This window comes from Gadus morhua, chromosome 23, assembly GCF_902167405.1.
Source record: "Gadus morhua chromosome 23, gadMor3.0, whole genome shotgun sequence".
Classification (NCBI taxonomy): Eukaryota; Metazoa; Chordata; class Actinopteri; order Gadiformes; family Gadidae; genus Gadus; species Gadus morhua.
In genome coordinates, this window is record NC_044070.1 from 11,576,420 (window position 1) to 11,592,372 (window position 15,953).

At 50.9% G+C, this 15,953-nt stretch overlaps 1 protein-coding gene across 4 annotated transcripts in view; it reads left to right on the plus strand.

Moving 5' to 3' along the window:
* Positions 1–15,953, plus strand: part of arhgef4 (Rho guanine nucleotide exchange factor (GEF) 4) — a 94,502-nt gene that overhangs the window by 75,733 nt on the left and 2,816 nt on the right. For all 4 annotated transcript variants that reach the window (XM_030348982.1, XM_030348984.1, XM_030348983.1 and 1 more), the window contains 8 exons: positions 850–1,001; positions 10,403–10,582; positions 11,230–11,430; positions 11,762–11,941; positions 12,447–12,679; positions 13,329–13,458; positions 13,585–13,716; positions 14,219–14,462. In XM_030348982.1, the coding sequence (XP_030204842.1) occupies positions 850–1,001; positions 10,403–10,582; positions 11,230–11,430; positions 11,762–11,941; positions 12,447–12,679; positions 13,329–13,458; positions 13,585–13,716; positions 14,219–14,462 (1,452 nt within the window). The remainder of the gene's footprint in view (positions 1–849; positions 1,002–10,402; positions 10,583–11,229; positions 11,431–11,761; positions 11,942–12,446; positions 12,680–13,328; positions 13,459–13,584; positions 13,717–14,218; positions 14,463–15,953) is intronic.

A 15,953-nucleotide genomic window follows, 5' to 3' on the forward strand; every position in this document is an offset into this window, starting at 1 on the left:
GAAACAAATGTGGTTTCAGCATTTGAATAGTGGGGGAATACTATCACCATCCAAGAAGACACAGACAGCAGATGTGATCACCATGCCCGTCAACAAAGACAAGACATCATGTGAACAGAACTCAGAGCCTGTGGAGCGTTCAGAGTAGTACGCATTGAATAAACGTTGTGACTGCGCATGGCATGTGTGTGTGTGTGTGTGTGTGTGCGCTTGTATGTGCGCATGTGTGTGTTTGTGTGTGTGTGTGTGTGTTTGTCATTCTGGATGACTTCATAGAACATAATGACACACACACACACACGCATGTCGTGCTCATGTCCCCGCCTCTTAAAGCTGATTCGAGCACCACAAGGCTGTGATGGCAGGCGATGACACATTTTGCGAGTAAGGGGCAAGGCTCATATTTATTTATGTCTTTTGTATGCAAATGTTATTTGCAGGGCTATTATTAAAGCCATCGAGCGTCAACACACAGGGATAGTTTTCTCTTGTTGTTACCAGGGAGGGTCACTGGGTTTGCTCATGGGTTTGACGAAGTGGGGTTGTGCGGTTGGCTCTCCTGCAGGTTCTCTCTGGTGCTCTCTCACTATTTATCCACCCTACGAGTATGTAACACCCGACCCTCATCTGAGGCTGATAATCTGCCTCAGAGTCTTCAGATGGGACTCGATGGGTTCATGTTGATTGCGGCCCTTTTTGCATTGTGTGATACCCCTTCCCCTTACCCCCCCCCCTTGTTTTGAAGGGTTAAGGGGTAGAAATGGGATTGGGCCTTGATCTACTTTCTCTCTTCCTTCCTTCTCCCCCTCCTTCCCCTCCTCCCCTCCTCCCCCCTCCCTCCCCTCCCAGCGGTGGTGGTCCCGGACGGGGGTCCCGAGAAGGGGAGTCTAGGGGAGGATCTGGGCAGCGAGGAGGACCTGCTGTACGAGGACTTCCGCGGCTCGGCCCACCGCTTCGGACACCCCGGGGGGGGCGGCGGGGAGCAGCTGGCCATCAACGAGGTGAGACCCCCCGACACACGCTACCCACCCCCCCCCCCCCCCCTGCTGCCGCGCCCGTTGAGGCTCACGTCAGCGGCGGCAGCCTCTGTTCCAGACGGCAGCAGAGTGTGACCCTGTGTGCAGAGCGGTGCTGCGTAGCTCGCTCACCCTGTAGCGACGGCAGGTTCAATTCCCACCTGCAGTCCTGTGCACACTTCACTCCCTCTCTCCTTTAAACCCACCTTCCTGTCTCTCTGCACTGGCCGGTACAGAACGGCACATCAACTATTTATATGGGCATCTATATATATATATATATATAAAACGAAATAGAAGAACGTTAGCATTCCAACATTGGTTTCATCCTTTCCTCAAGCATATGGGGGTAGAAAATATCGCTTTTGACTGTGATTCCTTGATAGTCTGCAGCGCCTTGCCTGTGCTCCATAGATTATTACATCTGACTGCATTCGGAGCTGGCTGTAAGTCACTTCCAGTAGAACTCCAGCCATTTCCCATGATACTGAATGCAGACCTCTGTATCAGGCTTCAGTATGCGATGCAGAGATGTATGCAGTGCGTCCCGTTCTTCAACCTCGCCCGTCCTCTACCGTTCACCTTTCCCCCGGCCCACCATGCTCATGAGGTGAGGTCGGGTTCCCGAGTGTCGGGGGGGCGATGGGTAAACACATGTTGCACTCTCCCTCTCTGCCTGATTCACCGGCGGTGCCGTCACCCTGGCTGCTATCTGTCTGAAGCCCCTCCCTCGGAGGAGGAGGAGGAAGTGGATTAACAACGGGGGATTACAGTGAAACCCACCTGGTGACGGAGACAATCAGCCGCGGCTTAGACCCAGCTTCACCCCCCCGCCGTCTGCAGGCTTAGTTTGACACAATAGGGGGGGTGTCCCAGCCCACCCCTCGCCCACTGGGTCGGGGAGGAGGGGGGTTCACAGGGTTTGCGGTAACACGAGAGAATCCGTGGTTGGAATTCCTACACACCTAAGAAACGCCACTGGGAGGATCCATGTGGGACGGGAGCCCCCTGCGGCGGGCTGTACCCTGCCTTTAACAACACACGCTACGGCCCTGTGGCCAACAGTCAGCTGGTTCTGGGAGAGGCTCTACCTAGCAGAGGCTTACCTAGAGGAGGCTGTACCTATCAGAGGCTCTACCTAGCAGAGGCTTACCTAGAGGAGGCTGTACCTATCAGAGGCTGTACCTATCAGAGGCTGTACCTAGAGGAGGCTGTACCTAGAGGAGGCTGTACCTAGAGGAGGCTGTACCTAGAGGAGGCTGTACCTAGAGGAGGCTGTACCTAGAGGAGGCAGTACCTAGAGGAGGCAGTACCTAGAGGAGGCAGTACCTAGAGGAGACAGTACCTAGAGGAGGCAGTACCTAGAGGAGGCAGTACCTAGAGGAGGCAGTACCTAGAGGAGGCAGTACCTAGAGGAGGCTGTACCTAGAGGAGGCAGTACCTAGCAGAGGCTGTACCTAGAGGAGGCTGTACCTAGCAGAGGCTGTACCTAGAGGAGGCTGTACCTAGCAGAGGCTGTACCTAGAGGAGGCTCTACCTAGCAGAGGCTGTAGGGCAATATAATACACCAGGTTCCCTCTGGTTCCCACATTTCTGTTCTCCTTGGTTAGGACTTCCAGACAAACTTTTGACTTGTCTGTGTCACACTTTACAATAAGGGTTCATTCATTTACCATTAATTAACATTTGTTAATTCAGTAATAAGTATTATCATAAAGCATTAGCATTGCGGTTACACCATGAACACCATTAGTAAATGATGACTACAAATTTAGTTATTCAACATTCATGCTTATTACTGCATTAACTAATGATAATTAATGGAAATTAATCTGCACTTATTCTATGGTGATACCATGTCGCCTGACAGGAAAAGCAGAATCCAACATTGACACTGTATTCAATTATACATACACATGATGAAATGCCGGTCCCATGAGATCTAAGAAGTGTGTTATTGTATACTAGGGTATGGCCATACATAGTATTTCTCCGTTCATAGCCACTCACACGTCAAACATGTTGCTTATCAAATGACAGTGACCTACTCCCTTGTGTGTAACCTGTCTCTAAAAGAGACAAATGGATTATACCTCAACAACAATGATAATATTGTTGTCCAAAGTTCCTAAGAATCTGTTTGCGATGAGTAACGGATCGGTGGGGTCGACAACATTCTAAACAGTGGACATGAGAACTCTGTAGCAATGCATCCTGATGCCGTAAAACGAGTCGCCTTGACCAGCTTGAAACTATGTGGAATAAGGAATACAGATGGTAAAGATGTAGCACCGCATCAGACACGGCCGGGTGAACACAGCCTCGCTGCAGAGCGAGAGAAATGGACGCTGGTAGCTGTAAACACACACAGCAGAGGATGCTTAATAATGTGGTCACCATGGATACCGTCTCCGGGGCGCCTGGTGATGGCTGTCGTGGACGTGGGCAAATATGTTTATTTCATTATTTCTCCATTTGGAAATACCGGCAAATCCACAGCAGAACCGGTGCCCATGCCGGAGAACGGAGTGGATTAGAGTCAGACTTAGAGGTGGGCATCTGAGTGGGTATAAATAACAAATAATATAGTAAATAATAAAATATATATGATTAGAAAGAAAAGGGGAGAGCATTACCTGAAGATGATACATGTCAACGTAGGACATGTTAAGCATGTAGCTTGATAGAGGCTTGATTATCTGGTGGCTTTTATGTGTGTGTGTGTGTGTGTGTGTGTGTGTGTGTGTGTGTGTGTGTGTGTGTGTGTGTGTGTGTGTGTGTGTGTGTGTGTGTGTGTGTGTGTGTGTGTGTGTGTGTGCATATGCATATGTGTGCTCTCATGCATGTGGGTGTGTGTGTGTGTGTGCTTTCTGTTACTTCAGCTGCATGTGCCCCATGTGGTGTGTTTCACGGGGCAGCTGGGTCGTGTGTCCCCCCCCCCCCCCCCCCATACCCCCGATCCAGGTCAGGGACGGGGGCATTAAACACTCCCTTAGATGTTCATGCTGGATCACGGAACTGCTATTTCATAGTTTGCAGCTAGAGAGGGCTAGCTGCAGGCGAAACAAAAGACGTGCGAACCGGGCAATGAGCGTTGCCAGGAGCACTGCTGCGCCGCGGTGAAGCGTGGTCCAGCGTGAAGAATCAGCACTAAACATAAACACTCGATGTCACCAGCCTGGGCCACTCCCATTTAACAAACAAAGCTCTGCAGGCGAGCACACGCGCACGCACACACAGTCACACGTGTCATTTGGGAATACTCCATTATTCTGCATGGCCTACACCTTCCCAACCCCCAACCCTCATCACTCTCTGTATCTCTCTCTCTCTCTCTCTCTCTCTCTCTCTCTCGCTGTCTCTCTCTGTATCTCTCTCTCTCTTTCTGTCTCTCTTTCATTCTTGCTCTCTCTGTTTTTCTATCTCTCTGTATCCCTCTCTCTCTCTGTCTCTCTCTCTTACTTTCCCCTCCCTTTCTCCATATTTATTACCCTCTCTCTCTCTCTCTCTCTCTCTCTCTCTCTCTCTCTCTCTCTCTCTCTCTCTCTCTCTCTCTCTCTCTCTCTCTCTCACTCTCTCTCACTCTCTCTCTGTATCCTCTCATATTAATCTCTCTCTCTCTCTCTCTCTCACTCTCTCTCCCTCTCGCTCTGTCTCTCCAAGTATCACCCCCCCCATCCCCCCCCCGTACTCTCTTGGGGGTTGCTAGGGCTGCGTCTCAACCACTCCGGTATCCAGGATACCCTCGACACGCTACGCAGCCTGATTGGCTGGCCGAGAACTAGGGGGAGGGCAAGATCAGGAGAGGAAGAAAAAATAAAAGAGGCAGACAGAGGGAGGGAAGAAGGAAGGTGGATGAGAAAAAAGGGGCCCATCCTGTGAGATGGACGGCTGTGTTAGTGACTCTCCTGGCGCCGGTGGCAGCGCAACGTTTTAGCCGCCGCGGGCTAACGGGACGACGGGGGAGTGAGACGAGAGAGGCAGTCGAATGAGCGAGGGCGGAAAAGAAGGAGAAGAAGAAGAAGAAGAAGGAGGAAGGACAAAAGCCGGGAAAAAACAAAGGGGAGGGGAGGAGAAAACAAAAACAAGACTCCCGATGACTTACGACGGCACGGTGCACGCAGCTGTAGCGCATGTAGGCTAACGCAGCTAGCTAGCTAGCGAGCTAGCCGGGACGAGGCAGCGGCGGGTGGAGGAGGTGGAGAGCGGAGGTGGGCAGAGGAGCAGCAGGAGGAGCAGGAGGACCGGGAGTTCCGGAGAACGCACACTCAAGAGAGAGAGATACCGCCGGCCGTTGACGACGGGGAGGAGAGCAATGCAGCCCCAGAAACACAGCGTTATGCATTCCACCGCTCTGTCCTGATGCCCTGACGGAGAGAGAGAGAGAGAGAGAGAGAGAGAGAGAGTGAGAGAGAGAGAGAGAGAGAGAGAGAGAGAGAGAGAGAGAGAGAGAGAGAGAGAGAGAGAGAGAGAGAGAGAGAGAGAGAGAGAGAGAGAGAGAGAGAGAGAGAGAGAGGGGGAGAGAGGGGGAGAGAGAGGGAGAGAGAGGGAGAGAGAGAGTGAGAGAGAGAGAGAGAGAAGAGAGACCAGAGCCGGCAGAGGAAGGAGCGTACAGACAGCAAGCGGAGGAGAAGGGAGACGCCGGAGGCACCGCTTGGCGTGTGGCGGAGCCGCGAGCAGACACGCACACACGGCGCGCAGACACACCGCACACACGGAGGCGGGCACGGCCGCGCGGGCGCCCTCTGTCCTGGACGCGCGGCGCGCGGCGCGGGGAGCGGGGGGCCCGGGGGCGACGCTGGGGGTCGGCACGGTGGCAGCGGAAAGCGAGGAGACGCGCGAGCGGCGCCGGCGGGGAGCACTCGAGAACGGCGAGAGCCGCGGAGGAGCGGACGGCGCGGCGGGAGGTGGGCTGGGAGGAGGAGGAGGAGGAGGAGGAGGAGGAGGAGGAGGAGGAGGAGGTGCTGGTGAGGGAGGAGGAGGAGGAGCAGTGGTGTTGTGCGGCGGCGGCGGCGGCTCGGCGCCGGCGCTGCGTGAACGACAGCGGCGGCCGGAGAGGCGCGGTGAGGAGGAGGAGGAGGAGGTGGAGGAGGAGGGGAGAGGAGGACGACGGGGAGGAGGAGGAGGCGCAGCAGCAGGAGGCGGGGGCGGTGGCGGGAGCGCCGTGGCGCGGGGCAGCGCCTCGGGCCGCTGGGACCGGCGGCGCATGGGGGTCCTGAACACGCTGCTGCGCTGCAACCTGCACCCCGAGACCCAGAAGGTGGTGGTCTTCCTCATCATGATGCTGCTCGTCATCATCAACGTGGTCCTCATGTTCCTGCTGGCCTTCCAATAGAGCCGCAGCACACACTCTGGCCTTCCTCCTCCTAGACTCGTGACACGCTGGCCTTCCTCTCAGTAGACTCGTAACACACACACTCTGGCCTTCCAGTGGAGCCGCGACAAACACACACTCTGGCCTTCCTTCCGGTAGAGCAGCAACACACAGAACCACACACACACACACGCACACTCTGGTAGCGACGAACACCAGACGCTTTTTCTTTGATTCTTTCTGATGTGACGCCGTCATCGCCAGACCGACGCACCAGGGGTGAGGAGGAGAGAGAGAGGGGGGGGGGATAGACGGACAGACGGACCACCAAAACAAACAAAAGACGGAGCACCGTGTGAGACAGCGAGAGCGAGCAGACAGAGAGAGACACGGGCTCAGGGAGGCTGGAGTCGATGCCCCTGGAGGCTCTGTCTAGAGAGAGCCAGGTAGCCTTGTGGACGTGATCCCAGGACATTCGGTCGTCAGACGGGACGGGGGTGTGCGTCGAGCTGTCTGGTTGGTTTTCTGCCTGCTTTAATCTGTGCGTGCAATAGGTTTGCAATCCCGCTCCGTCGATAGACACTCATCGCTGCTCGCATGAAGGTGGGGATACCGTGTAATGTGCAGCAGTGTATGTTACAGCTATATACACAGTGCATTATAAAGGCGACGCGACAAAGCGTTTTTGTTGCTTCCGGGGAGTGTGTGAGGACCTTGTTCATGTATATGATGATGGGTTATTGATCACCTCAAACCATTGTGTATCAGTGTGAGCCCTGTGTTTATGTGTGTATCATCATGACATGAAAATGGATGGGTTTAATTGTTTGAATGGCTGATATCAATGGTCTTCATGCTATTCAGCTATTTAACAATGTATACCAAAACAAGTCTGTTTATTATCCATTTTCCATTCAAATCTTACCAAGCTACGAGGCTTAATGTTTCAACCTTAATATCGGCATGTGTGCCTTCCATCGCATGTACATAAACCTTCCAATGGGGCTAACACAAATGGCTAGCGTGTTCTGTCCAATCAAATCCCATTACTGCTACGTTTTGCTCTGCGTAACTCTCTGAATGCCATTTGACATTGTCTTTAAGAATGAGATTGGAAATGATAATAATGATGCCTTATAAGGCCCATGCGTTATTTACAGTTTTATCATGACAAGATCTATTAATTGTAAAGATTTATGGCTTAAGGTTAGTAGATGTATTCAAACAAAGTTAGTAAAATGCCTTTATTAATGACATATTTTACACCTTCTAATCAAGAAATCATATTGGTGCATACAAATATTTGTAGATGTTTTATTCGTTTTTCTTTTGTACATCTATTAAATGTATAAGGTGACTTTAATCAGGGTAGCTTTTGCATTTGGACTAGGTACAACTGGAAAAATATTTTTTTGTGTCTGTCTGCAATGAAGGTGAAGTAACATATAAACCCTGTGTAAACCATCACAACCCATGAGTATTTGAACCACAGTGGATGCCAGTAAATGTTGTCTACTGGGCTCCTATCAAGCTATTGCAATGGCGGCTTTAATCAGATTATAGACAAGTGGTCATCAATCATGATGACCGCCCTGTTGGGATGTGAGGCACTTCCATGATGTTGTAATAAAGAGCTGTGGGGCTCTTGGACCAGCACAACACGCCTGCTTTGGATTTGTGTTGTATGTAGTCTCTCGTTTTTATATATTTTAATTTTATTTGGACTTCTTGTGACACTATATATATATTGTGTGTGTGTGTGGGTGTGTGTGTGTGTGTGTGTGTGTGTGTGTGTGTGTGTGTGTGTGTGTGTGTGTGTGTGTGTGTGTGTGTGTGCATGTGTTTGTCTGTGTGCGTCTTTATTTTTTCTCATTTTCAAGCATACATTGTAAGTGCAGTGGATATACACTTGCATTGAATCTGTTCAAAGATGCACTGATATGATCAAAGGTCTTCGTAAGTCTTGATGTATGGGCCGTGCGTCCCTGTTAGGCCTTCCAGTCCAGAGTTCGGCTCAACCCCGTCTAAACCTCTGTTTAGTTCATCCTGCTATTGCCATAGTGACGGCTCTGTTTCCAGCAAGATTCTATCCAGGTGCCATCCCATCCTGTTACCCCTATAAGACAGGAGGTACTTCTGATGACAGTGTCTGTAGAGGAGCGGGAAGAGAGGAGTGATGGTGTGGAAACGTTGCCTAGCAACAGCCACTTCGCCTGCAGTTGACTGGGCGACGGCAACAATTCTCAGTTCCACTGGAGATTTAAAACATAAATACATAAAAACACACCCCGGCCTCCTTATGCTCAAGCTGTTGGCTGTGTGCAGGACACAGATATCACATGGAACAACAACCACCGCAGGTTTTCTTGTGGCTACATCCTGCTAGCATCGTGAGACCGTTCATATTCACGTTTGCGGTCATTTGGAAAAAAAACTGTTTTCATTGCTACAATTTCCTTTGTCACGATTTCTTATCCGACAGACCTCTGTGCTCTTGGTTGGTCCTGAACTGAACCTCACTGATTCGTCTCATAATTATTACGAGTTTGGTAAAAGGCTTTCAATGGGATCGTGGCCAGACTGACCTGCAGAGAGAAACCGAATACATAATTGGAAATCAGGATCGGCAAGCGTCTTGACCCGAGCTTGAAGAAAACTATGTGGCAAAGACTGGCGACGGTTTTGGGGCTTGTTGCTGGGCATCGTAGACGTTTCCCCAGCGCTTGCCCAGCGCTAGCCCAGCGCTAGCCCAGCGCTAGCCCAGCGCTAGCATGCTAGACGCCTGTACCCTAGCATGATATACGACCACTGCAGCCTTGGCTTCTGCCAAAAAAACTCAGGTTCTTTCTGGGCGTCCTCCGCCCAACCTTACCCCCTCCGTTTCCTCCACCTCTCTCTGGAAGAAACCTTCCTCTTTGTCCTACATCGGCTACCTCTAACTTAAATTGCAATACAGCACTTAGCAGAGGCTATTATCTGAAACGATTTGCAATAACTTAATTTGTCTGTGGTGGTTAAACCCACTCTGCACATCTCAGGATTCCCCTGCAAAGCCTTCAAAGTAAGAGACACCTCACATTAATACAGTTCGATTTTAATTATTCGTTTTTCGAGAGGATTGCGGGCCAGGCCTTTCCTCTCACAGGCACTCTCTCTCTCTCTCTCGTTCTTCCTTTGTGTCCATCGCTCTCCCTCCTTCCCTGCCTTATCATGATATTGATTTCTGCCAGGCACCCCCTCCGTCTAGCCTTGCAATCAGTTGATCAATGCCTTTTTACCCGTGCACGGCTGAGCCTCGAGAAGCAGCTGAGCCACAGCTCGAGGCTGCGTCATCACGACGCCAGCAGCATGCAGTGAAGCCCAGCTAGCATAGCACTCTGTAGGCAGCCACAAAGATGGCCTCCGTGCACCCAATGACATCAGGATGAATTGTACCAACACACCCCCCTTGTTCAGCCCGAATGGGTTTCATTAATGCGTGTCCATGCAACTGGTTAGTATCGGTTAGCGGTTCTAATATCAGGTTTCTCTTCTGTCGATTTAGTGATTTATATCGTCTCCAATGGAATCTATAATGTGTCATTTATTTCCGAATTACTGTTTGCCAATGTCAAGAAAAAGTCACACTGTTGTAAGACAATGACATTTTATATGTTTACAGTACATTCATGTACTCGCATTCCAAAATGTATGATTTCTCAACACATTGTAGTAATGACATTAGCCAACAATGTGGGCAAATCTTGCAAAACAAACGTTCGGGGAACTAAACTAAATATCTGTATACCATAACCTTTGTGGATTCTCAAAACCACAGTAATAATAAAGTTATTAAGGGGGTAATCAAGAAGTCGTGAGCACTCAAATTGATCAAAACATAAATCAGGACATTGGACAACCACTTTACATGTCCACATCCACATGACCCATCTGTGAGACCAGTTTAGAATGCTATTTTGATTTCTCAAGCAAATCATGATATTTAACGACATCACGTCAAAATCCCCATGACCACCGTGACGATCACGACCTGGCTCATGACCCGCCCCCCCCGCTGTTCTGTCGCCCGCAGCTGATCAGCGATGGCAGCGTGGTGTTCGCCGAGGCCCTGTGGGACCACGTCACCATGGACGACCAGGAGCTGGGCTTCAAGGCGGGCGACGTCATCGAGGTGGTGGACGCCACCAACAAGGAGTGGTGGTGGGGCCGCATCCTGGACAGCGAGGGCTGGTTCCCCGCCAGCTTCGTACGGGTGAGCCGCCGCCGCTGAGCTCACGTTCACACCGCCACTCTCTCTCTCTCGCTCTCTCTCTCTCTCTCTGTCTCTCTGTCTCTCTCTCTCTCTCTCTCTCTCTCTTTCTCTCTCTCTCTCTCTCTCTCTCTCTCTCTCTCTCTCTCTCTCTCTCTCTCTCCCTCTCTTACTCTCTTACTCTCTCAGTCCCACTCTCTCTCTCTCTCTCTCTCTCTCTCTCTCTCTCTCTCTCTCTCTCTCTCTCTCTCTCTCTCTCTCTCTCTCTCTCTCTCTGTCATTGTCTTTCATGTCTCCCTCTCCTTGGGGAGCTCCTCACGGTGTTACTGTTGAAGCCTCCACCCAGTCTTGGGAGATGAGTCCCTAATGATGTTCCAGATGAGAGCTCCCGGGCCCCGTCAGGCTGCTGACGGCCCCTGGGGGGCTGGTGAGGGGGTGCAGTTCAGCTATTTTAGTTCTGGGAGCGAAGAGGGGGGAGCCTATTAGTTTTACACAAAGATTAACGTGGCACACCCTTATGTGTTAATTAGCATTGTAATTAGTGCTATTTAGTTTAGTTAAGGCATAAAAGACTGCTGCCACATTTAAGGGACTGGGTGCACTTTACAAGTCCAGGGAGACGGTTAACGTTGTGGTGGTCTTTCTCCCAGTTGCGTGTGAACCAGGACGAGCACATGGAGGAGTACCTGGCCCAGTTTGAGGAGGCGGGGGCCGGCCAGGAGGACCGGGCGGGGCTCGGGCTGAACCTGGGCCCCGGCCTGCCCTGCAAGGAGCAGATGAGGTCCAACGTCATCAACGAGATCATGAGCACCGAGCGCGACTACATCAAACACCTCAAGGACATCTGCGAGGTGGGTGTCCATCCCCTGCCCCCCCCCCCCCCCCTTCCCCCCGGATTCTGGGGGAAGGTCGCTCCTCAAAAGGCACTCTGAGTTTTAGATCGGCGTTCGCCAACGCACCACATTAAAAGGCCAAGGCATGCGACCAGGTATTCATACCCATTATGAACACAGTTTAGTCGTTCTTACTAGTTCAAGTAATCACCCAACCCGGGTGGATCGCTCTCGTCCCACGACTAGGGTGGACCCCGATGACAACATGCAGTTCATTTTAGTGTCTCTTCTGCGTGTGTCTTCAGCAGACGGTCTCATCCTAACCCCCCCCCCCCCCCCCCCCCTTCAGGGTTACATCAAGCAGTGCCGCAAGAGGACGGACATGTTCACCGAGGAGCAGCTGCGCACCATCTTCGGGAACATCGAGGACATCTACCGCTTCCAGAGGAAGTTCCTGAAGGGCCTGGAGAAGAAGTTCAACAAAGACCAGCCGCACCTCAGCGAGATCGGCTGCTGCTTCCTGGAACACGTGAGCACGCCTAGGTCCAGGAGCAGGATGTTGGGCCGGGTCTGCTGCGTCCGTTATCAACAGCACTTATCAAACAAGATCCTACATCTGATCCAACTCATTGGAATTATAGAATTGGATTACCACTTAGTGGCAACCAAACCAACCCACAGTGGCAACCAAACCACAATGGGTGGTTTGGTTGCCACTAAGTGGTAATCCAATTCTATAATTCCATATATGTTGTGTTATTATTCAGCTTTACTAGTTCATTTAGTTGAGCAGGTATTCAGATTGAATTCCTTGTATGACGGTGGAATTACTGTTTTAATAACCAGTGTTAAAACGATAAAAAAGACACAAAGAATGTAGACCCCCTACAATCCTTCAAAGTGCCCCTAGTCCAGTGTGACTCAACATGGGGGGAGGGGGGAGAGCTGTACGCGATGTGTGCGTAGTGTAGTCCCCATCGATCGCTCCCTGGACGTTCAACCCTCCTCTCCGTCTCCTGTGTCTCTGCCACCAGCAAACCGACTTCCAGATCTACTCCGAGTACTGCAACAACCACCCCAACGCCTGCCTGCAGCTCTCGCGCCTCATGAAGCTCAACAAGTACGTGTTCTTCTTCGAGGCCTGCCGACTGCTGCAGAGGATGATCGACATCTCGCTGGACGGCTTCCTGCTCACACCCGTGCAGAAGATCTGCAAGTACCCGCTGCAGCTGGCTGAGCTGCTCAAGTACACCAACCCCCAGCACAGGTGAGCCCCCCCCCGGCCGTCCCCACCTCACTCTGGGGGGAGGGTGTTGACAGGGGAGCCTCCGCCCAGCCCAGTAATGCACACAACCTGTATGCTGTGTTATTCAGGTCAGGGGGTTCTGTTCTACTTTAAATCTCTATGTTTTAAAGGTGACATATTATGCCACCAGGTGTGAGTGTGCTTAGGGTACAAGCCGTTATGAAAATCTGCCTCTTCTGACATCGCAGCTGGGCCTGCCTAGATGTATAATGGATAGATAAGTTTGCTGCAGTCCACTGGGTCGGCTGGTAGACAAATCTATCCAGTGCACATCTAGGTGGACTCGCCCACTTGTGGTGTCAGAAGAGGCAGATGGTGGTATAACATGTGACCTGAAGAGACACTTCATGTTAGTTGAGTTTGAATAAACAAAGCATAAAAAAAACGAATTGTTCATAGTTCTTTTGAACGTATATTTGTACTTTAAAGCCTTCTGTAAAGGTACTTTTACTGTGAAAAAAACAACGGTGGACACCTGTTCGTACATCGCTGCATGGAAATAATTTAGTGAGATTTAGAAACACAGCATAGGAATAAAACTCCCAGGAGGCGGAGTCGACCGCTCTAGCCAGAGGGAGCTACTCAAAGCCTTCTGCTAACCGCCCCCCAGGGACTACAAGGACGTGGAGGCGGCGCTCAACGCCATGAAGAACGTGGCCCGGCTCATCAACGAGAGGAAGCGCCGGCTGGAGAACATCGACAAGATCGCCCAGTGGCAGAGCTCCATCGAGGACTGGGAGGTACGTGGCGTGTGCGCTCACTCCCAGTAGGCCCCCCGGTGCCTCGGCACGCACACAGCCATTGGTCGGGTGGGGGGGGGGGGGTTGACGGTTGATGTCTGACGTGCTCTGTTGTCGTCCCTGCAGGGAGAGGACGTCCTGAGCAAGAGCTCAGACCTGATCTACTCCGGGGAGATGAGCAAGCTGTCCCAGCCGCAAGCCAAGAGCCAGCAGCGCATGTTCTTCCTCTTCGATCACCAGATGGTGTACTGCAAGAAGGTGGGTGCCCCCCAAGGGAGTATGGAGGTTGGTTGGGGAGGGGAAAGAAAGGTAATGATGCCCAGTGGCCATCTTTAACTTTTTAAAGAGTAACCAAGAGTGACCAAAGAGTCAGGGCGCACTCACACTGGGACACCTGTACCGTGCTCAGGTACGATTGCCCCCCCCCCCCTAAAAGGAATGAAATGCCGGTATTGTACCAATCATTTGATATGAGGCTGATGGCTGGCTGTTCCATTTCAGCCGACTCTCATGTACGTTGGGACACGGCCGCCCGGACTAGCAGGAATATCTCCCAGACTAGAAACACACCGCCGTGTACTGCTCCGCTGTCCTGCTCCTGTGTCTAATACGTTTATTTTTTTGACAAAACAACAGAGCAGACGGATACTGCTTTTATGATTCACGGGTAGCGTCGGCCATTAGCGTCGGCGCCAGTAAGCCACCTCTTCTGTAACGGGGCTCACCCAACTGAACCGACCTGTACCTGACCCCTCCCCAGGACCTGCTGCGGCGGGACATGCTGTACTACAAGGGCCGCGTGGACATGGACCAGATGGAGGTGACGGACGTGGAGGACGGCCGGGAGAAGGACTTCAACGTCAGCGTGAAGAACGCCCTGAAGCTGCGCTCGCTGGCCAGCGACAGTGTCCACCTGCTGTGCGCCAAGAAGCCCGAGCAGAAGCTTCGGTGGCTTCGGGCCTTCGCTGACGAGCGGCTCCAGGTCCAGCACGACCGCGAGACGGGTGAGCGCACAGACACGCACACATGGACACAGAGACAAGCACATGCACACACACGCACGCACATACAAAGACACACACAAATGGACGCACACACACACACACATGCATAGACACACACACAGATAAGCACACACACACACACAGAGACTCACACACACACACACTCACACACACACACACACACACACACACACACACACACACACACACACACACACACACACACACACACACACACACACAAATACACACACACACACACACACACACACAAAGACACACAGAAATGGACACACATCGACATGCACACACAAGCACTCACAGACACGCATACACACACACACACACGCCAACCATATGTTGGCAAAACACCATATGAACTCTGATCTCTGAGTTCTCCATTTTAATTGTACTAAACAACCCAAAGCCATTGATTCAATTGTTTTTGAACTCACCAACAATTGTTTGTGTATGTAACACCAGTGATCCTTTTGTTTTGATATACTATCATACTACTCATACTGTTTACAGCTTTATACTAGTAAAAGCAAAGAGGTACTATCCTGCTAAACTCCCTTTACAATAAATACAGAAGTAAGCATTCCATATAGTGTGGTGTGTACACCGAAACAAGCTATTGACTCTACACACAATAATAATGTCCTGGAATGAATGAATAATTCAGGAGCACATATTAGCGTTGCTCCACATACTGGGGTGGGAGGATGGGCTTTGAAGCCAACCTCTATGTGGTACTGTAAAAAAAAAAGAAACTGTACAAATGTTTGAATTTAACATCATAGATTTGGAGCAGAATAAGTAAAACCTCCTAGAACAAAATCAGGCCAAGAAAAGTGTGACCGGGCCCACTGTTTATATGCTGCTCATTTAACTATGACTAGAAGGACACCAACATCTAGTTTCTAGTACACTCATGAGCAACCGATCAATGCTCTCTATTAGTACATTGTTATCTGTATAGTGTTATCTTTCAACAGTAGACCATAGCATTTTCACGTGCACCCATAGGCAAGTCAATCCGTCTAGAGGAGACATTAAAACAGGATGATGTTTCCTGTCTATCCACTCCAAGTATAACCATGAAAGTGTGGACTCTGGTGTTGTGTTTAGTTCTAGAGTTACAGACTACATTCATTTAATTGCAGCCAGCTATCGGGAGAATGTGTTTCCCAGAAGTGCTGTGGCTAGGTCCTATAGATTCCTATAGCTCCTGATTAAGAGCTATTTGTTACCACAGCCTTTTCAGGCTGTCGGGTCCTCTTTGCGTCAGAGGCAGCCATAGAACCTCACACTAGCAGATTGTGCATAACTCCATCCTTGCCCCCATGGGTTGCCAACCAGGCGTGGGCTGTACAGTGGAGTTTCCTGACTATTTTCCAGCTTGCCATGAAAGCACAGCACTTCTTCTGATTTATTGACATGCCTTTGAAGTGTGTCATGGATGACGTACAATATACACGAGCAAATGTA